The following is a 25,458-nucleotide window of genomic DNA, read 5'->3' as shown; positions in this document are numbered from 1 at the left end:
TTGTCGGTTGCAACTTGCACAGGATGCACCTCGGTGGCCCCAATCGGAACGTCGGCACCGAGCGAGGTCTTGCCCCGACGGCAGATGGTGAAAGTGATATCACTACCGCTACTACTACTACTACTACTACTACGGAACAGAGTTCCAGAAGTGACACGCCGGAAGTGAAATGTTTGAGGTGCAGCCGACAGTGCGTCCTCTACCTGACCGTGTTTGCCCTGTTTTTGACATCCTACGGCTACGATCCCTACCGGAGAGATCAGGAGCTTTGGCAGCTGGCACAGGAGGAGGACGAGGAAGACGACGGTGTCCTGTACAACGCACAGCCCTCGAGCTACCATGACCCCGAAGAGGATTCCGAAGACGAGGAAATCGATATACAGCCCCACTTTCTGCTCTACGTCCCCCGAGTGCTGGCCATGATCCTGTGCGCCAGCACGTCCCACGTTCCGTTCGCCATCACGCAGAAGGTGATCCTGTACGGCCATTTTGTGGTGGCTCTAGTCTACACCCTCCTGCACATCCCCGATGTTCTCTCCTACGAACTCCGCTTCATCGGGTGTGTCTCGGAGCTGTTCTGGTCAGCAAAGTGGTACCTGTACTTCCAGCAGCTGATTCGTCACTCACCGATCGGTGAACGACTGCACTACCTGATTGCTGGCGCTCTGGCTGTGAGTCTCGGATCGGCTTCACTTCCGTTGGTGGCAGAACTCGGTGCAAACTGTCCCCTCCTGTCGCAGTACAGCGTGAATCTTGTCATAGCCCTTCTCCACATAGGACTCACCCAACCTGTGGCGGTCTGTGAGCATCATTTGCTCCCGGCTCTGGTTCCGGCAACGGCTCCGCACACCAACTTTCGACTTTTGAACCTCTTCGTGGTGCTGCTGCTGCTCTTCGTTGTCAGCGTCAACACGGTTCTTTTGCAGTGGTAATGTCACGCCGGAAACGTGTCAGAGATCATCTTAATCGCTCGCCTATCGATTGCAGGTTTCTGACCGACAACACCACACTGCTTCGCCCATTGCTGGCGTTTCTGATCTTCGACGACCTGTTCGGAGTGTTCTGGCAGCTGTTCTACGTGGCCGTCGCCTTCACGGTACTGGGATTCCTGTTGATCTACCTAAAAACATCCGACCTGCTGGTGGCAGCTTTCGTGAGCCAGTTCGCTGCCGGTTGCTTCTACCTATACCTGGAAGATGAGCCGATTGCGGCACGACTGTGTCTACCGCTGAATGCGTTCGTGTTTGCCGTAGCCCTCGAGCAGTTGTTGCTTCTACTGGTGAACGACACTCGCCAAATGACCATCGCCATCGGACTGACGTTCGCCGTGGTCAACCTGTCAACTTACGCTTACTTTGCCGTGCTGGTGCTCCTCTGGAGCTCGCCGGACATTTCGATCATGGTCATTTGGGCATTCAATGGGTTTCTCGCGTTGTTTCTAGTTGTCATCCGCAAATGGTTGCACTGTGAGCCTCCGACCATCAAGCGGACCACAAGCAAGGAAGCCACATTTGTAACACGCATCACCACAATTGCGTAGATTCGCGTTCCGTCGGCCACGCACTCTCACCGTGCACAGCTTTATGAAGAAATAAAAAGAGAATTTCAATGGGCTTTTGCTTTTTTAAATAAACACAATACCCCGATGTAGCGAGGTTGTTTGATTTTCATCGGATTATTGTTGCCTTTTGTGACATTTTGCGACAACCAAAGCATGACCATTAAACAAGCATCATGATTAAGCCCGCCAGATCATTATCGTGCCATCGTTCGCTCAACTTTAAATAAGCGCTCGTGTTTCGCTTCGAGATATGAAAACATAATAATGATTGCGCCGTATCGGAACATGATAATGGGGGAGACCCACGCACATTCCCATAAGCCGGATAAGCATCAGCTTGGTCGTGATGACAACCAATATTGACCTGATTGACCGCCGCCGCCCCCGCCTATACCTGTTGTGTTGTCGTTAACAATAAGTGCGCGCCTCATTGCATTGATTCAACTTTTTCGGAAACACTTTTGATGACTCTGTCCGCCCGTTGTTGAAACATTTTTTCTCTTTCGCTTTTTTACGCGCAACTGGACGTGTGCTCGGTAGGCTCGGTACACTCCTTTAGCGTTGGAAGTCTAACAACAGTCTGGGATGCCCATCTTGGCCAGTTCCATTTGAAACATAAAAACTCAAATTCCCAGCTTACCCTGCGAGCGTGAAATGGATGGTAAAAAATGTAACTTTTATCGCTTGTTGTCCTGCAGACCCATTGTCACATTATGCTCCGCTTGGATAACATCGTCCTCGCGGCTAGTCCCCAAGGAAGTTAAAGATAGCTGCCCTTCTGGTTCGCCCGCACCGCCGCAGCCATTCCTTCTTCGCCCGTCTGTTCGAGTTGGTTTAAAATTCATGATTCAACGATTTATGTTGCTGTATGTCACACTCCGGCAGCAGCGTCAACCCACTCCAGAGCCCAAAGGATTCGCCGTGCACACCGCCAAGCTCTCGGATATTAAAGTTTAATGCTCCAGCGAGCGAAACGAGAGGCCAGTGGCGGCCTTCCCCGGAGTGCACATTACACGCTCTGCAAACAAGTCCGACCTCCGCGGCATACATAAACATGGATGCAAAGTGTTTCCTTTTGCATACAAATGGTATTTTTTCTTGACTTTGTGGTCGACCACTCAACGTGTCCTCCGACGTGGCAGTTCCGCTTCACTTCCCTCGGCCCGTGGTCACCTTCTTTGATTACCTTCGCAGTTGTTGCGGGAATCGGCCGCCTCCAGTTTTTTCCCCCCTTTCGATTCCAACCGAGACGAACGGTATTCACTTCTCACGAGCGCTACAAAACACCGCAGCCCACCGACGAGCGACAACAGGGAGCGAGAGAAAAACACACAGATAAACGAAAATTGGGTCAATTACGGATTACATTTACAGCCGTCGTCATCCTTTTCATCGCGTTAAAGGATCTGCCCGGATCCTCGAGCGTGCGCGCGTGCGCCAAGGATGACGGATGGATGGATGGATGGATGGATGGATGGATGAATGAATGGATAAATAGACGGTATGGGGCTTTGGTTTGCCTCCGCCCGGAAACCGGACGGAGCGCGGTCGCGCTCTGCGTTCCAGCCACGGGCGAAGGAAAAAGTATCCTTTTCGTTGGGATAACGAGCGAGCGCTCGCGAATGGTCGTAAGCCCAGCACGAATGGTCGCACTGTGTAGCGCTCACAAAACCCGGTCGCCATCCCCAGGCCCTAACCGCGTGTGACGTGGAAGGATGTGCGCTAAACACAGAAAATCACTCCAACCAAACAACGAATCCATCTGTTTCAGAAAAATTATGGAGCCACCAAAAAAAAGCCAGAATGCCATAAAGTAACCGACCTGCTGCAATGCATTGCGGGGTTGCGGGGCTCAGCGTAACACCAAAATTGAACAAACATGTTCGCTAACAGAGCCGCAAATAGTTCCGCGTAAAAGTTTATAATTTTTTACGACTTACACCACGCGGGTCCAATGTGTAAGTCAAGGGCTTGATCCGAAAGATTTACGTTTTCGTTCAATCACTTTATTTTATTGATCGAACATTTCTGAATAAGGCAGTTTATTCTAAGTTTTTTTTCCAAAGCTTTGGAGTCGCTCACAATAATTAGTGATATCCAAACGTTCGAGGGAAACATTAAAAACTATAAAAATCGGTGTAAGTTCGTGCTAAAAAAAATTTTGGTTGGAAAAATGTGAAATCCATCATTCTGATTTGTTCCCAAATCATCGTGCGCCAACGGTCGTTCGCGTCAGTCGCCCTGCGAAAACCAAACCTCCGGACTCCGGCGAGTGACAGGCGAACGAACGCGAACTTTTCCCGATCGGATTTTCTTTCTTTTTATTTCCACTAGACATTCCGTTTGCCTTTCCCGGCGCAAGATTACACTGTCGAATTTCCCGTCTGGTTTCTGCCATTTCTTTTTTGTCGCTAGCAACATTCCAATCTATCTTCCGATGTGCCTTATGGCATTATTATTGCTATTTTGGGGGAGATTTGAAGCTTAAAAACCACTTTATTGGTACCATTTTACCGACAGCTCTGTCATACGTTGATCCATTTTCTCGGTTCAAAGCTTCGAAATCGGGCGTTCGGCGGCAACATGCTTGGCAGCAAGACGGATAAATTCGTTTGATCGGTAGACAGTGACGGAGTAATAAAAAGAAAGCCTCCTGCGTCATGGTGGAATATTTATTCGACCGCCAGAGAGGTCCTGGCACACGTAGGTTCGATTGATAAACATGATGTTCCTAGTTTTTCGATCAATCCCTCATCCTTGATTTAGGATTCAAAAATGCATGTTCCTGTAAAATTCTTTCAATGTGAAAGATAACGAAGGGCGCAGTAATTTTACCATTTGATCAAAAACTGTGTAAGTTTCTTTCCAGCCATTGGTAGCCAATAAAATAATCCTTTCGTTGAACCGTAACCCATAATGCTCAGCCCAATTGTGATTTTGAGACCAATGTGTTAAGTGGAACAAACACTAGAACTTCCCAAACTACGCTTCCACAATATTATAGACCATCTTCCTAACATTTGGTAACACCATCCAAAATGAATGCATTAATGAACGACGAGTGGCAGCTTGCAACATTGGGTCTTAACGAGACGCAAACCGCAACAGCAACAGAAAGCAACTCTTGCTCAAAAGTTATGGAAAGTCAGCAAACTGTACTTCACTGTCATCCGATCATTACGGCACTCCTAGTCTGTCGTGTCCGCGATAGCCTCAGATGCTTTGCTGACAATCCGTTATCTGTCGGTGTCAGAGGCAAAAACCGCTCCAGCGTTGATGGTCCATGCGGTGCTAACGAACGGACGGTCGGTCTCGCGAAAAGCAAAAAAGGCTGTTCTTCGAGTTCGTTAGCGATAGCTCTGCGCTACAGATCGTTGCCTCGGATGTGCTAAAACATAATCATGTTCGCGAATTGGCGACTCGACAGAATTTTAAACGCGAACAAAAAAAAACAACACGCAGAGATTAATCCTTGGCCGTGTGGAAAATGACGTCGGCCGATGGTCTTTCCGAAGCCGTGCCCTGTTGGTTGGCTGTTGTGGGCTCAGCTTTCTCCGCTATTGCTGCAACAGCGCTCGCTCGAAACAGCGCCAGTGCCGACGAGCCCAACCACCAAATCAGTTCGGTCTCACTCGAATGAGCCCCAAAGTGTCACACACCGGCCGGCCTGGCAGGACTTGGTCGTCGAACGACATTATCATTCGGCCGTAACAGCTACACGAGCCGTACGGCCCAGCGCCCGGACGAGCGGTTCGTCCTGGCCCTGTTTTGCAGGGTCATCAAAGCTCAAAGCAGAAGCTGTTCGTAGTTTTTTCGTACCTCCTATTTTCATGGTTATTTTCGAACCGGGTGTTGCTCGCTGCAATAGGGACTGCACCTCAAAGAAGCTCTAAAAATAGTGGCACATTGATAGAGCTGTCGAATGTGGGGGGGTTTTTTTCTGGTACTGGTCTTTTCCCAGAGCTTTAGATGGTCATCAGTGGTGGAGTAGAGTCACTTCGGTGCCTTTCTAGGTCAGCTCACGGCGCTCACAATTGGTTGGCACCATTATGAATAACAACATGCATCCGGAAGCATCTATTATCCGAAAGCAGCAACTATTTCAGTGATAGTTTTGCTAACAAACTTAAACAACTTGCAACAAAAACAGTAACAGATTTTAAGCTTACAGTCTAGAGTAGTTGGTAAGACGTCTATGTGAGTTGTCTCTATTGCCCAAAAGATATAAAGCAGTATCTTATTAAAATGGTTTGGCCTGATTTAACTTTAAAATGATTAATCATTCGATAATGATGAAAAACGATGAAAAGCTCACATAGCAACAAATTTACTCGTGCTGAACCCCTGAAAGGTTAATCTGATTTCTGAGGCACTATTCCAAATCCATGTTTTCATTCGGTGCTCACATTATTTTTTAATTTAAATTACTACAACTATTGGCCGCAAGCATCGTAATTTTCAAACATACCATGGACTTTTTTCACTAGAAATTGCAGGTTTTGATGTCTAACGAAACTGCGCAACATTTCTTTCTTTTGCCATCTCTCGGATGCAAGTGCGATGAGATCGTATTTGCGAAGCAAACTGCAAGCTTTTCCGAAAGAATGATTTCCTGCTCAACGATTTTCTGCCAAATCCACATAGACAGAACCAAGAATCGTCCCAATTCCTTGTGGTTGGAGCTGCTTGAACAAAGGGATGATGAATTCAGTGCATTCAGTTTGCTCAAGTGGATAATATTTCATTTTCGAGTTATATTTTTCTATTCAACAAAATGCATACAAAGCAAGCAATAACTTTACGAAAGTGTGATTTATTCCATGATGTGATGGTGCGTGTGGCTGTTGCCCCAACAAACAAATGCCTTTTTTGAGCCTTCTTCCTCCAGCCATAGCCATAGCCATAGTTTACAGTTTCTCCTTGACCAACAACGCGCCAACCACGTTGGGTAAAACAATTTCTTTACACCAACCCCAGGCAGTTGCTCATTTTTTGGCTGCAAACAGCGACCACCAGCGCCTAGGAAGCAAGGAAGAGCGTTGCCCTTACCGACCGACCGGAATGGTATGCTTTAAATGAATATTTTATAATTTACGATACTTTGTTAAACCGTCAAGAAGCTGACATGCTGCTGTTGCAGCATTTCATCACCCGACGATACGACGATGCCACGCCACTGCAGCCCCAGATGGGTTGTACCGTTTCCGGTTTTTTTTTTTATCTTCAGCTGCATAAAATATTGCACCGGCAGCAAGAAGACGGTTGCTGATAGCTGGTCCCGCTGGTCCGGGGGCCCGGTATCGACGTGAAACACTTAAACTTTAGCTTCACGACCGTGCCCTACCGTCTGCCATCGTTTACGTAGATGAAATCCCACCGGAAGTGTGCCGGTAAAGCAGCACGTACACCGGGTTCCATGTGAAAATGATGACGTGCCAGACTCAAAGCCCCATCAGCCTTCCAGCGTACACACACACATGAGTTCGCCGTAGGGTATCATTCCTCCTTCCTGTCCATTCGCCTTCCGGCCGGGCAGCGTGTTTTTGTTCCCAGCATACCCCGGGCTTGCAACGTGGCGCCCGCGGGAACGTAGAAACCCTAAGTCTGGCTGGGGGGTGAAAATACATCTCCCGCCCAGACGATAGTGGCACGGCCCGATAAGTAGTGGTAGCTGGCTACAGCAACTAACTCTTCTCTCGCCTCCACTCTGGCGGATGGGACGGACGGAGTGTTGGGCTTTCAAATTTCCATTCTTTTCTCCACAGCGATGGCATCGGTGAGAATATGGAAGTTCGAGCGACTGGCGGGCGGATAAAGCCCGGTTCGTTCCCGGCCGCTGAAGAATTTACACGTTGTCACTTGCTCGTTGCCCTAGCCCTAGATCGTCCCGGGAAGTCAAATACTTCCTCAACCCATCGCCACAACACATGTTCGGCTTGCGCCACCAGCGAATTGCGAACGAATTGTCATGCCTTTGTGTCGGAGCCCGAGAGCCACCGATATCGGATGGGGAACCTCGTCCCGATTCTGGCGGGCTCGAATCGCGCGGAGGACCCTTACGAGCGTCTCCGCTTCCGGGTGGAGAGATCCTTTTTATCACTAACGATGCCTTACGTGAATGGTCCTTAGAGTATGATACACGGAAAGTTTGGATGGGATATCGCTCCCCAGCTTGCCCCCGAACGGCTTCCGGAATGAAGCTGGTAGAAGGTGTTCGTGTTAGCAAATTGCAAACTTCTTGCCATGGCCCGTGCTGGAGCGTGTCTTCTTAGCATCTTGCGACCCAAATGAGACGCTAAACACACATTCATTAAACCGAATGGTTTATAGTTCCGAAGCGTCGTCCTCATCACCCAGGTGTAAACGGCTCCCGGCACAGGTGTGAGCAAGGTGACAACATGGATTGCAACATGGGCGCGATTAGGTGACAAAACGGTAGCCAAAGTTGCGTAAATTTTCCTCGTAATTAATGCCCCGTCGTACACCTCGCATCGTTTGTCGTCGTTTGGGTTTGTTCCGTGTCTGTGTGTAATGCAGACATCGAGCTTTCTTACTTATAACAACCGGAAACAACATAATAACAGAAGAAAGATGAAGCTTTGGCGCTCTGCTAACAATGGACTTAATCCTAATCCTTATTATAAATGTATAGATTATCAACTACATCGTTCGCTTCAACTTAGTTTTCATTCGCAAATTTCGAAAAATTCAAGGAAGTACCTTAACTTAAGATTAAACATCCTGTTTGTCCAGCACCGGGTTCGAGATTACTAATGTCAGTTTTAGACACTCCGTACCTGGTAACGATGACTTATGTACCGTTCTGCGGAACTGATTTACGGCTCAAGATGTGACAGAGCATACCGAGGATGGACGAAACCCCGAGGATGGGCGCTCGGAATCCTCGGATGCTCATTATGATTTATATTGCACCATTTACGGTACAATTTGACCACTCGAAGTAGATTGTCCTTTTTCTTGCGGGACCGACATGTACGCACCTCGTTTTGAATGGGCCATTTAGGTTAAAGGTACGTGAGGGAGCAATAGAGAGAGACCACTCAAGCACTTGCTTTGCTTGCAGGCAATCACGATACACGGTGTAATGAGATTGCTGGGATTTGGTCTTTGTTTTTATGTTTTAAATAATTTATGTTTTAAGGTTTTAAGATAGAGCATATTTTTGACAGTCTACGTAGATCCCCGATGTCATTTCTATGTTCTGGCATTGCTTCATCTACTGGCGAGGCTTACATTGTTTGCACCACTCTATCTGAATCTTCATCAAAACTCCGCTACCAACGAACGAAGTCGTTCAGCAAAACAGTAATTCATGTTGACACTTGAGTTTGCGCCTCTTGCAAAAAAAAACGTGAAAACTTCAAGAATGCAATGCAAAATATTATCTTATCAGAGGACCACTTAATTATGTTAAACGATTGCACGCATCGGCTTCCACCGCAAACAGGTAGACGTAAATTGTGTAACTTTAAAAATGAACCGTAAAAAGAGGCGCAGACGTGTTTAGTGTCCGATTAAGTTAGTGAAGTATATTTCATTTGACACTATATTTACTTTGGGATCTATGATTAGGTTTGGCGGAAGAATACTAAAATTATTGAAAGTCATTTTCTGAATATTTCTGTGACGCTGTAAATTATTCTTCGGTTGCAACGCACTTCTTAGCTTGTCTGCTGTCTTGCAAACGGTTCCACATGCCATTGTTAAACCTATTTTCTGACCTTTTACAAAAAGAATAAAACTTAAAAGAAAGCGCAAGTGCCTCAGATTCGCACAATGCATTTGAAATATTTCTTTTCATTACTCTCACTTTCTAGGCACTTGTCTTGTAATTGAATTTCGGTGTACCATTTGCTGAACATAAACCCTTTTTTCTATCTATCTCGTGGCCTGGGTTTTCTGTCAGAATTCTTATTTCTCTTCTGCTCCCGTTCATTTGCGGCCAGCATTAAAAACGCTCCGCCCAATCGGTTTGAGTGCCTCGGTGGGTGCTTTTCTTTTGCATAGCTACCTGCGCCAAACAGTTGTATGTTTTTAATAAAAATAAGAGTCGCGTCGCACCGCACCGCGCACAAACCAACTCGAGCACCATAACTCCCACGGAATAAGCGGCGGCTTTCGCTGCAACACGCATTAAGACCGTGAAATGGTTGGCCCACGCTGGTTGGGGCGCGGGCAGGAAGATTCTGTAGTCTCTTTATCAGATTCAATTACCGTCCGTAAATGATGTTCCCGACCGGCAGCTCACCAGAGGGGTTAACGCCCAAAGGGTGTTGTTGTACCCATTAAACGAGATGGTTTAAGGGCAATAAATACATTTTTCTCCGCTTCCGGCGACCTCTTTGGTTGGTAGGACTGAAATTAATGAAAAATTATCGTCTACCCTTCGCTACCGTTAGCTACAGCTGCTCGTTGGTAGCTTCCGAAAAGTATGATAAAGATTCGCTTAACGAAGTGCGTCATGCTGTGAATAAATATCGTTTTTTATCGTTCGTTTTAAAGGCGTTGTTGGTTTTTCTGCATAACAGAAGAACGCCGTGCGATGATTAATGTACCTTTAGTTAGTAAAACTGTAATCGAAAAAGGAAAACCTCTCGAAATTGATAAAATATTTTCAAATCTTAACCAAACGGTTGTTGCTGATAATTTAGTGCCATCGGTCATCCCAGGTTCAGTTGGCTTCACATAAGTTTCTATTATTTCACGCTTTAGGTAAAATCTGTTTAAGCTATCCGATTCCACAGAGCTCCACAGTTTCATGCTGTACCTCTGGTGGGTTAATCGTAAGAACTGTATCGTTCCACGTTCTCGTCAGTGTTGCCTGGCACATTGAAATAGCGTAAATTCAATGCAAAACTTTTGTTCGCCGTAATCTACTTCGGGCACCGGTACGGTCGAAGTTGTAAACAATACTGTGTGGCATTATATCTCTGCAGGGTGTTAAGCTATTTACTTTTTGTGCATTTTCATTTCGGCGCTACTCCAAAGGGACCCCACGAGCCCAAATCGATTCGAGTCTCGCGTGATCGTAAAAATCATCTATATCAATTCACACGAGATTTAACTGTTCGCTGTTTTGTGCCGATAAAAATAAACCCAACCAACACCCCTTTCAGGTTGTTGCCGCTGAAGATAATATTGCAGCATGTACAACATCCTTTTCCTGTACATCGAGTGTGGCGAAACCAGTTTTGAGGCTCGTTCCGGGCGGAGGTATTAAAATGGATAGGATGTAATTTCGTATAAAGCGGAAAAAAGCGGAAACCAACCTTACGAGTCCCTGACTGTGACATGCATCGCTTTGCTGATGTGAAGCATTTTATGAGCTACCAAATTCAGCTCCATTCCGCTAAGCTGCGCGAAATATCCGCCAGTGTTTACCGATGCAAACGGTTAACGAATATAAACGCCATTCAGGCGCGTGAGAGCCACAGGGCGACCACGAGTTGACAAATAGAACGACGAATGTAACAATCTCATAAAAATTTATCACTTTCCGGGAATGGCATGGAATAGACCGTAGTAGCGAGTATTATGTAACACGAAGCCTCTACTAGAACGAAGCTCGTTTTGGACGAAACAATGTCCAGCATCATGCAGTGTTCTACATTCGTCAACAGGTACAGGTTGACACTTGCCAAAGTGGAGCTCGTTAAAGTGGGTGGTTGTAAAAATGCGGAATACATATCGTTCTTCAAGCTGGGGTTTTCGGAAGCGTATTGTCAGATTGTTAATCACATTTTGTTAACCACCGAAAAACATCGCATCCGATTTCGATTAAAGTCTAATTAAAGTCTCCCGAAGCGTTGAAAAGTTTACATGAGCATTGCACCCTAGAAAAAACAACAAATTAAACATTTCGAAGATACGCGTGTAAAAATAGTTTTCTTTGATATTGCTACCATTATGGTATTTTCCATACCATACCATACCATTTGGTATTTTCGTTTCATTATAAAACACCAGGCGCCTCCATTTTACTTGAAACTGGACTGGAACTCAAATGGAGATGCATGGTCGCTTGTACGGATGACACGAAGATAAATGAAATTGTATCGAAATTACGCGCATAGGAATTACAAATAGGAACATATTTAAATAGGGCAATCTAATTATATTCAGCCATGTAGCTAATATGGCAAAATTGTCTAACATTTATGAAGCTCAATTTGATAATTATTTTATTTATCCGTTTAATGCATCGTTTAACAGTTAACTAATCCAGCAGAATATGTTATCATCATTTAATAAATGGTTTGAATAGTTTGTACAACACGCTATGCTATGTGAAGCCTTGAACAATATCCTATCAACGTATTTAATTATGATTTCAGACGTTTGAAGCAGGAACCATATTTTACACCACATAATCTGCACTATTCAATCCATCATACTTCCAGCAAATCCCATTAACAAACAACGAGGCACACCTCGTGGCATCAATGTCCCCGATCGTAGATTCATCACGCACACCGTAAACCGTAATTTGATTGTCCACCGAAAATCCCGACAGCAGAACGATGGGGTAGTCTATAAACGGGGAACCCAAATTTAATTTTATCCTTCTCTCTCTGATCCACTTTATCCAATAGCTCCCTTAACCCAGACTTCCCACCCCGAACTAACGGCAGGGTACGAGCTCCGGATCGGACGCGAAAGAAGTGATTTCGAATGAGTGTCTCGCACCGCAGGAAATAATTTTCGGTTGAATTTTGTTTAAACGTGCTTATTCACACGGCACGTGATTCAATTTTCGCACAGAGGCGCAAACATCTACCATAACTAAAAGTGCGTTTAACACGTCATCTCCATGCGCCTGTGTGGGCCACGTCGCACGCCCTCCACATTCAGGACGCGTTTCGGGAAAACGAATCACCATCCACCGAACCGCCACACCACGACTCGTTAGGCAATGCTCCTGGCAGTGGTGGGCATGCCCGGGTCAACAACCAGTGCTCAGTGGCACTCGAGGCACGAGGTGTTGGAAGCGCGAAAAAAGCGACCAGTATTTTAATTAGAATCAAAATTGTTCTAATCGACAGCAGTTTTCCGCACCACCGAGTGCTGCGAATTTCTCGGCGCTGGTTTTATGGCGAAATCATCGCATCTCCCGTTACGGTCCACGCTGTGCCGCATGGCCACGGCCGGTAATTCAGTTCAATTGTTTTCGAGTGCAAATGAAATGCTAAACCAATGGCCGATGAAAAAGAGCCGCCCAAATCACGGAAGCGCAATCAAGAGCCGACTGGCGTTGTTCACCTCTAACGGGTTCATTAGATTCGGAGCGTTTGTTTTAAATTAATTAATTTGATTTGATTAGTTAAAATGTATGCAAACGTGAAACGTATTCACGGTAGATTTAGCAGGTTAAAGGAAGAATGTTAGAAAAGAATGAACAAATGTTTCAGCACAACTGACGTCTGATTCTTTCTGCTAACGATTTAATTGTTTTGAATCGGGCATGTACCGTACCGTGATGGCCATTACAAGCAACTGCTGTCGATGAGTTATGATTCTGGCCAATCCGGCGTTCCCCACGCCCTATACTAATGACAGCCGGCGTATTATTTATTAATTGTGGATCTGTTTGGTTTTCTTTTCGCCCCTCAGTCACATCACCCGTACGGCCGGATGGTTACCGCCCATCGAGAACTGGATCCAGGCGAACGACTTACCGTACGGCTGGGAGAAGGCGATCGATCAGAAAGGTCAACCGTACTACATCAAGTAAGTTGGTAGCGTGACGAAGGTGCCAACCCGGCGGTTCACCGTTAATCTTTGCTTTCGTTTCGTAAAATTGCAGTCACTTGAACAAAACCACAACCTACGAGGAACCGATCCGACACCATGGCAACGAGGCACCCCCGGAACCGCGGGTTGTCGTGCTGCAGCGCAGTCCGACGCTCGGGTTCGGCTTCGTTGCCGGCAGTGAGAAACCTGTGATCGTGCGCTTCGTCACGGAAGGTGGCCCTAGTGTAAATAAGGTAAGACCACCAGCCCCATCGTTCGTAGACGCCAAACATGGCGCAGAACCGCAAAAGGTTCGAATAATTACGTGCGCCAATCAAAACAGCATATGTCTTTAATGAAATATAGGATAGGTACATAAAAAGTATATGCGAATTGCACAGCTCTCGAGAGCTTAACTCACCTGAACCAGACTACAAAGCTTATAGAGAAAATAAGAAAAGCATATAAAGAGAGGGTATGTGTGCGTTGTTCTTGAATAATGTTGATATAAATATTCAAACACAATGTGAGAAACGCATGAAAAACTGAAATACCCTACAAATGTTTCACTTACCCTAAATTTCATTAAAATATGTCAATCGAAACAGTATGTTAATTGTATTGCAACCCGTATCACTGAAAAGCAAAGATCTCGGTTCTTACACTTTTTATTGCCGCCATAAAGCGCTCGACGAACTCGCCAGTAAACCACGACACTCATCCCCACCCCGTTCACGTTTCTTTTCCAGTTGGAACCAGGTGACCAAATATTAGCTGTAAACGGTGAGGACGTCAAAGACGCACCCCGGGACCATGTGATACAATTAGTTAGAAATTGTGAAACCTCCGTAACGCTGCTGGTCTGCCAACCGCGGCTCTATAATGCGGTCGGCCGGAAGTCGACGCTGCTGTCGGCGGGCAAGAAGGCGAAGCTGAAATCACGCCCCATCCGCGTCCGCTTCGCCGAGAGTGTCTGCGTTAACGGGGCGCCATTATTTCCGGTAAGTACACGGGTCGGGGCCGACCCCCGGGGGGGGTCCAACACCGGTGGTGCCATCGTCTTGTTCCGTGTGTGAAACTGCCACGTGTAGCGGCCCCGTGCCGTGCGTTCGGCTGCGGTTGCATTCCACAAGCGACCACCTGCAGAACCGGCCCACCGGGTGCCCGGTCGGCGGTCTGGGTCGAGACATCCGCAGCATTTGATGGTCGGTAGGCGTTGGTTAAAAATCCACCTTTCGGTGGACGAGTGCCAATTTGCCACGATGGAGCAAATGAAAAAATTAACACACTCACCAACCATGGGCTGGCAACGGAAGGAACTAATTAAATTTAAACAAGACCCGCATTGAGTGCAGTTCATTTTTCAGCACTGGTGGAAATTTACGAGGAAAATTATTCGGTTTTTAATACCATCCGAGCAGGTCCTTCTGTTGTAATTCTTGTCGCGTTGAACAGCGTAGTGACAATTTTAGCTTTCACCATTTCTTGTTAGAATTGAAACATTTTACTATCAGGTATATCAGGTTGGGGAAAAAGAAATCGACGTTTTTGGCGTGAACTTCAAAACATTATTTAAGATGTTCCAATGGTCCGATTTGCGTCATATATGCACCATTTTGTTGAAAAGTTTGTTGTCTTTTTAAAAATACCTCCATAATGCCTCTATTATAAAAGGCTTTTTCGTTAATGGCGAAAAACTTGAGCAATCTTTTTTCACAATCCTTTTTTGATTTCTGTTTTTCATCACTCGGGAAATTTTGTAATGCGCGGAAAAGGTGTCAATCGCTTAGTGCAAAGTCCGAACTATACGGTGGATGCATTAACACTTTCCATCCAAGCTCCTGGACTTTCTGGCGAGTCGCTAAAGACGTGCATCACATTTCGTTATTCTGTTGGAACACAAAACCTCTTCCGTTGGCCGATTCTGGTCGTTTCTGGTTAATTGCTAGCTTCGAACGGTACAGTAATTGACAAAAGAGATCTGAATTTTATGTTTGACCACACGAAAGCAACTCACAATAAACGGTTCCTCTCAAGTCCCACCATAAACCCAGTAGAACCTTCCTAGCCGTTTTTCCTGGTTTAGCCACTGGTTAAGCAGCTTTATCACGCTTAGACCCCGACCGTTTTCACACAATATTGTCGTAAGTGACCCATTTCTCATCCCCAGTACCCATCCGTTTAGGAAATGGGCCGATTTCATTCCGTTTGGACAAAATTGCGAAGATGGAAATTCGAGCCATCATGTTTTTTTATGTAAATAGGTTGGCGCCAAAACATTGAGCTTCTTTGTGAACCCAGTTTTGCGCAAATGGCTTAAAACTGTTTGATAGTTATTCTTAGGTCCTGGCCGATGTTCCGATTACTAAACTGCTGATGAACTTTGGTTATTTCTGTGATTTTATCGACATTTTCGATGGCGGGTCTGTCTGTGCGAGGTGCAACTTAAACATAAAAAAATAGCTGAAACGGGTCAACGAAACCAAAATTTGACCTAGCTAGCTTATAAAGTATCGGCACCACAAACACAATTTCAGCGGTCCTGCTTGAATTTACACCGTTTTCTAAGAAAAACTGTAAAATGTACCGAATTTTCTCTTAGTTGACCTCCATTGTTTACACCCTGCAACTCACAAACGAATGAAACAAACAATAAACAGTGAAAGCAGTTTTTTAAGTGTAAAGTATCAACTTTAAAACGTGCCTAAACTTGAAGCTGTACGATCGATACTTCACGAGATATCGATCACAAAAGGCAGCTGTTGTGAAAAACGTCGATTACTTTTTCCCCAACCTGATATTATATTTTAAGCAGTTTGACAGACAGACAGTTCATATATATTCAACATTCGTATAATGTTATCCCGCTTATCTTCTATTTACATTCATTCCATAATGTATAATATTTCCGTGTTTTGGTACAAATTCTCAAATCCTTTGTTGGTACGTTCTCGTACACACGTTTGGTCCGTTTCTTGTCAAATGTATATGTTATAGCGTATTGTGTGCCTTGCTGTTGAAAAAGCCACACGTTTGTTAATGGAATACAAGTTACGAGCGAGCTTCAGCCGGTTACTTTGCCGAACGAGTAGGAAAATTCTTCGAGGGCTTGCCAGCTACTAAACCGCTGACGTAGCACTCTTTCCAGTTGGCAACATCCTACTCGAGCCTTAACAAGTTCAGCGTAAAGAAAGATTCCGCCAACATCATCCCTTAATCTGCTCCGTGTCCTTAGGCTTCATTCAGCCTCACTCAACCGGCTGGGCCGGGTACGAACACCGCTGTATTATCGTGTTTTTATGGCGTCCTCCGCCCAATCGGTGTCGGGATCTTCGGCGGCCGGGCTTTCACCAACAATAACTGTGCCCTTGTTGTGCCCGTTGTTTACACTGAAAATCCCCACTCAAACTTTGTTAGCCGCCAAATTGGTGCCGATATTGATCGACCGGTGGCGGTGGCCGTAACCCTTCCAGCGACTTTTACATTGTCCTCGGCGCACCGCATCAACTTCTAATCAGGTTTTCTACTTTCCCACCACCACGAAACCATTTATCACAACAAATTACCAAACTTTCCCCATCGTCCCATCCGGTGGCACGCCGGTGGACAGCGGGATGCTTTTAGACCGCGCTCTGCCACTCTACAAGTGGTGGTCTAGTTCGAATCGTCATAAATTTCCAAAACTGAATTAATCATAATAATTTGATAACACGTATCTCGCGGCGTCATCGATGGCGTCCCCATCGCTCGCCCTAGCCAACCGTTAACTTTTTGATGTCATCACTGTCGCGAAAGTGGAGGGCAATCGCGAAAGGTCCGGGTTTTCTTCGCAAAGGAAGCGCGGAAACTGTTGCGCCCTCAGCACGAGTCATGCTGTCATCATCAGTAAAATAATAAACTCTCGCCAGAGGAACAACCTACTTCTTGCGACGATGAGCATCGTCAGGCTCGAGGAAGCTCCCGCGATGCCCCACTCGCATCCAGTCGATCGATATGGTCTATCCGCGGGCGCGTGAGTGAGGGAAATTTGCTTTCCAACCATCGGCGCGCATCAAGCGAGCAATTGATTTTTTCCGCCAATGGAGACGCCTGGTACTTTGTGCGAAAACGTGATTTTTCGACGGATGGCTCTCAAGTGCAATTGGGCGAAAGATGGCACACACAAGCGAGCCATCGACATATCATATCGCTCCAAAGAAGTGGACGACCACAAGAGCGCGGACGGCACAATGCAACATTCGTGCCATCAATGTGCCCTCGAGGCTTGCCATGCTGCGCCATCATAATTAATCATTGAGATTATAATCGATCAGTACTTTCGTCGATGATTTACATCGGCGTCGTTTTACGTCGTCGTCGTCGTCGTATTACCACCAAATGATTCGGCTTCCATCATAAAATGGTTAATTATTCGTCCTCTCTCTCTCTCTCTCCGCTGGTGTCGATTCACGTCACAAGAAGAGTGATAAAATGAGGTTTCCACGAACAGTACGTTCGACACTTTCGTTCATCGTCAGCCATTGATTTCCGACAGTCGCCCGGACACTCCAACCCGATGAGCCAATTATAGCTCCTGGAAGCACTTTTGATGGTTGTAAATTACGCTCTCAACGGTGATTCCAATTTTACAATAATTGCCTTAAATGAAGGATTTTACGTTCCCGAAGTAAGTTTGATGCACTCTCCTTACTGCACTCCAATAAGGAATACTAATTTCGGTCTGCTGTCGCCCACTTTCCCAAAAGTAGCTTTATCAATTACAATGTCTGTAGCAACCCCGGTGCGATGTATATATTTATTACGCCTTCGGTTCGTTTACCCCGGATGCCGAAAGTCAGGCACCGATTTGGCAACAAACTTAAGGCAAATAAAATTGCCGCACCGGTTCCTGCCGGCGGAAGTTAGCAATCTTCTAATCAACGCCAGCATAAAACACGAACGGCCAACTGGCGACGGCGCTTTTACTATGATTTGCTTTCGAAACGGGACGAAAGTTAACGTCAAACTTTGGCGAAAACTCAATCTAGCTCTAGCTCTAACCCGGAAACGGATTCATCACAACTCTCTCTATCTCTTTCTCTGTCTCTCTCGCTCTCTCTCAAGGCCATTATACACACTCTAGTCGGTGCGATCCGAAAGCAACAGCTCGTTGCTGTTTCAGTTCCCCAATACTTGTTGCCCCTAAATTCGTCTTCCGACCTACAGCTGCAAAGTTCATGATTTTGTCTTTCTATGGCACTTTTTTCACACATCCCTACACCCTCGCTTCAAGAGTGGAGACCCTTCCGAGAGGGCCGTTTTTAAATTAGCATAAGAAGGGATAACTTTTTTGTAAACCTTTCGATTTTAACCCACTTTAGCCGGTTCCCATCATGACAAAACATAATTAGAGACATTTTGCGCAGAACGAACGAAGCACGTTCACATACCTAATCGTCCTTAAGTAGGTGCCGTTGCCACATCGGGCGAGCTTCGTTGACATCCGGAGCACAACTAAACATGGCGCTCGCAAAGATAGCGATCTTGGGGATTTTTTCCCTCGATTTTAACCGGTGCTGTGGCTATTCGCTGTAACCTCTTACCTTAGCAGGAGGGAGCTTTCGTTTGCAGAGCATAAATAAAGTGCCGGTTCGGTTTGACGCCGGGCGGTCGGGTGGTTGGATGGTTGAATGGCAGCCGGGTGGCCAAAGTAAACTGCTAGTTAGCTTGATGACAGTTTTCTGTTGACGCAGGAAATTAATTAGTTGGTTCGGTTAACTGCTTCGTTGGCGTTCGTCGGTGGAACTGCGGCCGTGCAGAGCATAATTGCCGCGCTTTCGCCCGTGCACCGAGGCGCTGCGGTGCACGGCTTTTGATCTTTTAAAATTCATTCATCACCCGTTGTGTCTTAGTTTTGGTTCTGCTTATATTTTCATTTTTACGTGGTGACAAGGATCCGAGAACCAAGGAAACCTGCTTTTCGCATGTTTCAACGAAGTAATTAATTTCATTACATTGAAAAAGAAGCTACCAGACTAGGCTCGTGAGGTTCAGTTTGAAAGCGGAATGGTGGTTGTGGTGAATCTGCGTACATAAAATGCCACAGCGTAATGAGGCCCACATCTTCAACTTTGTAGCCTTTATACTCGAGGTCCAGTTTCGAAAATCAATTTAACAATCTCTAGCGCCAATCAAGGGCACAATGGTGGATTAATCATAAGGCAATCGTTAGATCCCGATACGGTTATAGGGCGAGCACGATGGTGTTGGTATCGATTATGGCCGACTATTCTTCGACCGTTCAATAAGGTACTATAGTAATAGACCTTATAACGAACAGGGCATAAAGTAAACTGATGAAGCAACAAACATATGATTGATGTTGCAACGATTGACTAGCTATGCTAAAAATAATCATTTAAAACGGCAAAGTTGCTGAAAAGACAAATCTCTTGGCTAGCTTTATTCTCCAGATAAAATCGTTTGCCCCTTTAACGCAAAATCCGGTCCAACGCATGGTTTTGCTGTGTCGTCCTCTGTAAATTGAGCCCCACCCGGCCGTAATCCTTCGTTGAGGTCGGTCCGAAAAAGGGAAGATTATGGGTATCTTTCCCACCGGCAGCCTATATAAATTATCATCCCTTGGCTGGGACCACCCGAGCGAAACGCGGAAAAAAATCATCCAGCGAAATGATTACACTCCCCGAAGCGGGAAATTATTTCGAATCGGATGGCACACGCGGGAAGTCACGATGTGGTTTTGGCTGCGCCCACTTGACAGTTGGGTTTGGGTCCACTTGACAGCCGGCTGCCCGGTGGGCTCGTACGCAACCGTAATAATTTACTCGTGACATTAAGTGAAAATAGTTGCTACGAATATTTCAACCCGACTGCTGACAGGGAACAACCAATTCTACTCGCCGAGTTCTTCTGCACTAGGGATTCTCAAGGTCACTTAACGTTAGTTTGTAACCGACTGCAGTGCCGTCGTCCCCGTCATCATTAGAATGGCAACCACCTGCATTTTTTGCTAGTTTTTGCAACTCTTCGTTGGAAATTTACATAGAACATCAGCCTCATATCTAAATCACTTCATATTTGCTGCAACTTGCTACCGGGCGCACATTTGAATCCATTTGCATCCTTCGTTTTTCTGTGCTTCTCTCCAGAGTGTACTCACAAATTACGTTCAGCCCGACAACTTCGAAGTTCACCACAGAAGTTGGCCACAGAAGTGCAACCTGTCGTGCCAACATATCTCGGGAGAAGCGGAAAGACCGACGCGAATCAAGCACTCGCGGGCTTTTCTAGTGCGCAAAACACAAACTCCAAAACGCCGACCAGCACGGGGCACGGGGAAACGAAATCTAATTTTATCGTCTTATATAAATTTTTATTACATTTATGCTTTACCTCGAGAGCCCTTGCCCGCGGCATCACACAGCACGCTCACGGCAACGCTGTTTCGTGCAACGGTTTTCGCAAGTCTGCCAGCGCCAACCGGAAACCCAGGACGTACCAGTGGCACACTTCAGGGCGCCGGTCCACGGTTTCCTTTTTACTTATTTATAAATAGATCCGTTTTCGATACAATTTTCCGCATTCGCACGGTGGCCGTAAACGAATCGATGCCCCCGGCGAGTCCCAGGCAGGTCGTCCCGGGAACTACTTCGTTGATTAGGTCCCACGCAGAGCACGGAAAAAGAGTTGGCCACACGGTCGAAGAGTGTCGGCAATTTGCCCTACCAAAAAAAATAAAACGAAATCTAGCGACACCAGTCGAAACAAACTCGGTCCGTAATAAACTGTGCTGCGGGGGGGAAGAAAATAAAGAGCAACTTCCAGGAAGTCTGAACTCCACCGGGCTAGAAGCTAAAACAGTTCGCACCATCTTCGGTGTGGTTCTTCGGGTCCGAGTCTTCAGCAGGTTCTCACAGCTTGTGCAACCTTTGTGCTTCCGGTCCGAGGCGGATGATCATCGGCCACAGGCCCGAGACCCGAGGCTGCGGTGGCCCGGATGATACCCGGTCACCCCTAGATTAGCATCCTCTTGGCTCCGACCCGGTTGGATGGTTGGCTTCCAGGCTTCGTAATGTCGTGTCGCTCTATTAGCCATCCGATTTCACCATCCGGGGAGTCGTAACTTTGCCCGTAACGCTAAAGGGCCAGAATTGTGGCGCACCAGGACGACCCACAGTCTAGGCGAAACGCGGTCCGAGAGATGAATGTAATCATAAGGCACCGCAAATGACTTGGGCCAAAGTGTTGCAATAGCGGCAATTTCGGTCCGAACAAAACCCTTTTTTTTGGGTTTGGAGCCCAAGACGTACATTTTTCTTCATCGTCCCTCGGGCTTAAGTGGCAATTTGTGATGGTGACGAACAGTACAGCAAATGGATTTCGATACAAAGTGCGGGGCCGGGTTGGTTAAGTGTCGTGAAAAGGGTTCACGAAACTGTTACGCAAGCCGGCCAAACAGGCACCACCAAAAGTGTTGCGATAGTCTTGGCACAAACGCACTCCTTCTCTGTTGTTGAATTTATTGTTAAAGAAAATCAGTCGGAAGGGCTCAAGGTTAAATCAAGACAACCATCGAAAACCTCATATAGCGATCTGGAACAGCTGCTGGAATATGATTTCACCCCGGGGGATTTTATAGTTGAGCATTAAGCAACCGAAGCCAGCCATAAATAGAACTATGCCCGTGTGTACCGAGAGATGAAACACGGATCGAACCCGTGCCGAGGTTACCGCCCAGGCAGCTGCCAATTTGAGGACCACATTTTTGATTTATGGTATTTTAATAACGCCTTCAGGTTGTGCCACTCCGAAACGGTGGCACCCGGCATCCGGGACCCGAAAAGTGAAGGTATTGAAATTTCTTGCTAATGATGTTTGCCGGTGGCGCCAGTCAATTCTGTTAACGTAAAAGTTGAAGTAAAAAGTGTACTTTCACCATCGGAGCTCAAATCTCAACGTCCTTCGGGCCTTGCTGTCAGATTGCTCGAGCCAGGAAAAAGGTCACCCCAACCGAAGCCCTCGGAAGCCCATACAAGAATGGAACAAACACTATACAGTCCGGGATGGAATGCAAAACCGTTAGCCGTTAGCAAAGCGCCTGGCCGCTTTCGACCGACGAAAACTCAAATTCCATCCCCAGTAAACCCGCGGCTCAAGTTAATTTTGCTTCCTACTCGGTCGAAAATTGTTTTTAACATTCTTGCGCAACGGCAAATTCCGACCCAAGACAAGGGTTCAATTTCTTGACCGGTTCGGTTCGGAGTCTGGCTAGTCGCTAACGACGACGAAGGGGAATCGTACGGCAAAGATATCGTTCACGTAGGGGTGAGCTATTCAATCTTTCTGCCACTGAAGCCACTGAGACACCCATCACGATCGGCAGCATATTTCATTGTATAGCTCAAAATTCCCCATCGACTGAAATAGAAACACACCCGATCAACAGCTACTCCGAGAACGCTGCACCAAGTATAAATCCTGCCCCCAAATCCACTGCTCTGTCGTGAATTCCAGGCGATCGGCGAAAGGATAACAAAATCAGGTGACATTCCGTCGCACCCGACTGACAGCTTTCCTTCCGAAAATGGGCCCCAGGAACGGCACGGCACTCCATCAACAGACCGTCCGACCGATAGGCGGGCGAGATAGCCAAATTTAATGAACCACCGTGCGGTTTCGGTTTAGGGACCACAATCGCAAGGTTCAACAGATGCTATCGCGGGAAGATATTGCGCATTTGCGTCATTCTCATCACCTCTTGCCTCAATCGAGCCGATCTAGCACACCCGGGCCTACCAAGAAAGAAAGCTCTGCTTTGCTATGTGGTGACCGAAATGGAAACAACGGCCCGGCATGAAGCGACGTGTCAATAATGTGAAAAGAAAAATTATTTCGCATTTTCGTTTCGAAGCATATCACCACTTCATCAACTGCCACCCGGGTCCCGGACCCGAGTGGGAGGGCAAATAATTGACCCGCCAAAAGTACTTTACCAGTCACGCTTCGACAGTGTCTTTCGCCATTGTTGCTGTTTGTATTTCGTGCAAACACTCTGGTGGGCGTTTGATGTTGTTGAAAAATTGTATTGTCAGTGCTAACGATACCGACACCGTTTGACCTTTGAACCTGCAGCCACACTAGACCACACATACAACAAACAACAAAGAGGCTTTCGGAACACAAATACCGTGGCATCGTCTTTCTTTTTGTCAAATTTGTTTTAATCAGTTGGCTTTTTCTCCAAAAACCCGCGAGGCTTTCGTTTCGCACAGGGCCATCTCCAATTCGCTTCGCAAAAGCTAAAAATTGGAACTCACCGATCGGTATCGGCGTAACAAACGACCCATTTCCGTTCGATTCGTGGGTTGGTGCAAAAAAAAATGCTCCCCCAATAAATAACGGAGCTCTCGGAACTGCCCGGAAAACTCACAAATCGTTAAGTTGGAGTCGTGAATTAGCGGCACCAAGATAGCGTGCTGTGAAGCTGCCTGCCCTGACCCCAGATGCCCTCGAGGGCACGCCCGACCAGACACCGCCCGCTTCTTGAGTGTTTTTTGAAGAAGAAAACACCCACCGGAGAAGGGCTGCAGCATCACATCGCTGCGCCACGTTGCTAACGAATCTAAATATTTAGTCTGAGGATTGTGTGCGTTATGAAATGAAATCGAGTCCTTACATGTTTGCACATTTCACCATACCTTCGCGAACGCTCCTCGGAGGATACCACACTCTGGCGTCTCAACATCCGTGTTTGCTCATCCCCCTACACGTCGCCCAGTCTGGCGGACTTTTTGGGGTGCCTAGCACCGAATGCAGCGCACCACTGTCTTGCGATGTTGTCGCTTATCTAGCTTATCGATTTCACCAACGGTGTCACCCGTAAATTCGTCGACTTCCTAAGACGGGGTCGAGCCCGCCGGCTGCTTTCAGCTCCTTTCAGGGACCTGTGTACCAGCGAGACTAAGCAAAGCCCGCAGTCAAATCCATTCGCATGATAAAATCCTCACAGCAGGGGACTCCAATTTCGAGAAAGATAACGACCGATGACGACGAGTTCGTGCAACAAAACCAAGTCCTTTTTTGCCGAGCAGTAAAAGTTGGATTCAACTTTTAATTGTGAAAAGGACGTATTTTTTTGCTCTCGGAAAAATAATTGGACACCGCCTCAAGTGAAGGTAGTAACACAGCAAAGGACGTTACACAAATAATGTGGCCGCTAGCTTTAATTTTCAATTTTGTATTTTCAAATGATATATTTTGCGTAACCCCTACGTTTGCCAAACCTGTTGGGGGCTATTTAATTGCAATAAAGAAAACAATCTGTCACGCCATCGTATCCCAAATCGCACCATCAAATGGCCATTCACAGGCCTCGCCACGGGTATAAGAGTGCTGCGTAAAAATATTTATTTAATATCCATTTGTGGGCCTTTCGAGAAGTTTTGGGCTCTTTCGCAGAAGCCTTTCGCTAGGCCACAAGTTCCACGGCGCAATCCGTCTCTCTTTCATAATGACCTTTAAGTCCAGTGTGTTCGCTAAAGCAATTTCCTATTCTCCAGCTGAGCTTTTCTAGGCTCGAACCCCCAGTTGAGATGTTTGCTAGGAAATCTACATATTCCCGCACCATTTTCTCACTGACAGCGGGCGCAGTGGCCCACGGGAAATGATACATTTCCACGATGTGTACGCTACACACACACACACACAGCGGTCATCATCATCATCATCATCATCATCATCATCATCGTGGGTGCAGACTTTATTGGGATCGAAAATTGCTACACGCCCTTCGGAAGGCTGTGAAACCCTTATCATGTTTCCGATTGTGTTCCGTCCGGTGACCCCGAGGGGACAGCGGGCGCGCCCAGGCCGGTGAACGTGGGAGTTGAACATTGTCCGTGATTTACCACCCCGGCCACGATCGGGCGATGATGGAGCGGGAAAAAAGTCTATGCGCTTCCACCGCTCGAGAACCGGCTGGAGAGGTCAGTTTTAAAAAGCCGCGATTGACTTTTCCGAGCACGTCCATTATGTGATCAACTACGGGCGCAAAAACTCCACTCCCGGTGTTGTTTATCACGCCCTGGCTCGTGCCCGCTTTGGAGCCGTGATTCTGGCAGCGTGATTTGGCTCCCACTTTTTTTTGC

General features: G+C 46.6%; 1 protein-coding gene across 1 annotated transcript in view; it reads left to right on the top strand.

The window, feature by feature from the left end:
* Positions 1-25,458, top strand: part of LOC128272800 (uncharacterized) — a 58,326-nt gene that overhangs the window by 20,298 nt on the left and 12,570 nt on the right. The window contains exons 2-4 of the mRNA XM_053010679.1: positions 13,193-13,309; positions 13,386-13,566; positions 14,062-14,313. Coding sequence (XP_052866639.1) covers positions 13,193-13,309; positions 13,386-13,566; positions 14,062-14,313 — 550 coding nt within the window. The remainder of the gene's footprint in view (positions 1-13,192; positions 13,310-13,385; positions 13,567-14,061; positions 14,314-25,458) is intronic.

This window comes from Anopheles cruzii, chromosome 3 (assembly GCF_943734635.1).
Source record: "Anopheles cruzii chromosome 3, idAnoCruzAS_RS32_06, whole genome shotgun sequence".
NCBI classification, from domain to species: Eukaryota; Metazoa; Arthropoda; class Insecta; order Diptera; family Culicidae; genus Anopheles; species Anopheles cruzii.
This window is presented reverse-complemented; position numbering and strand designations above follow the sequence as displayed.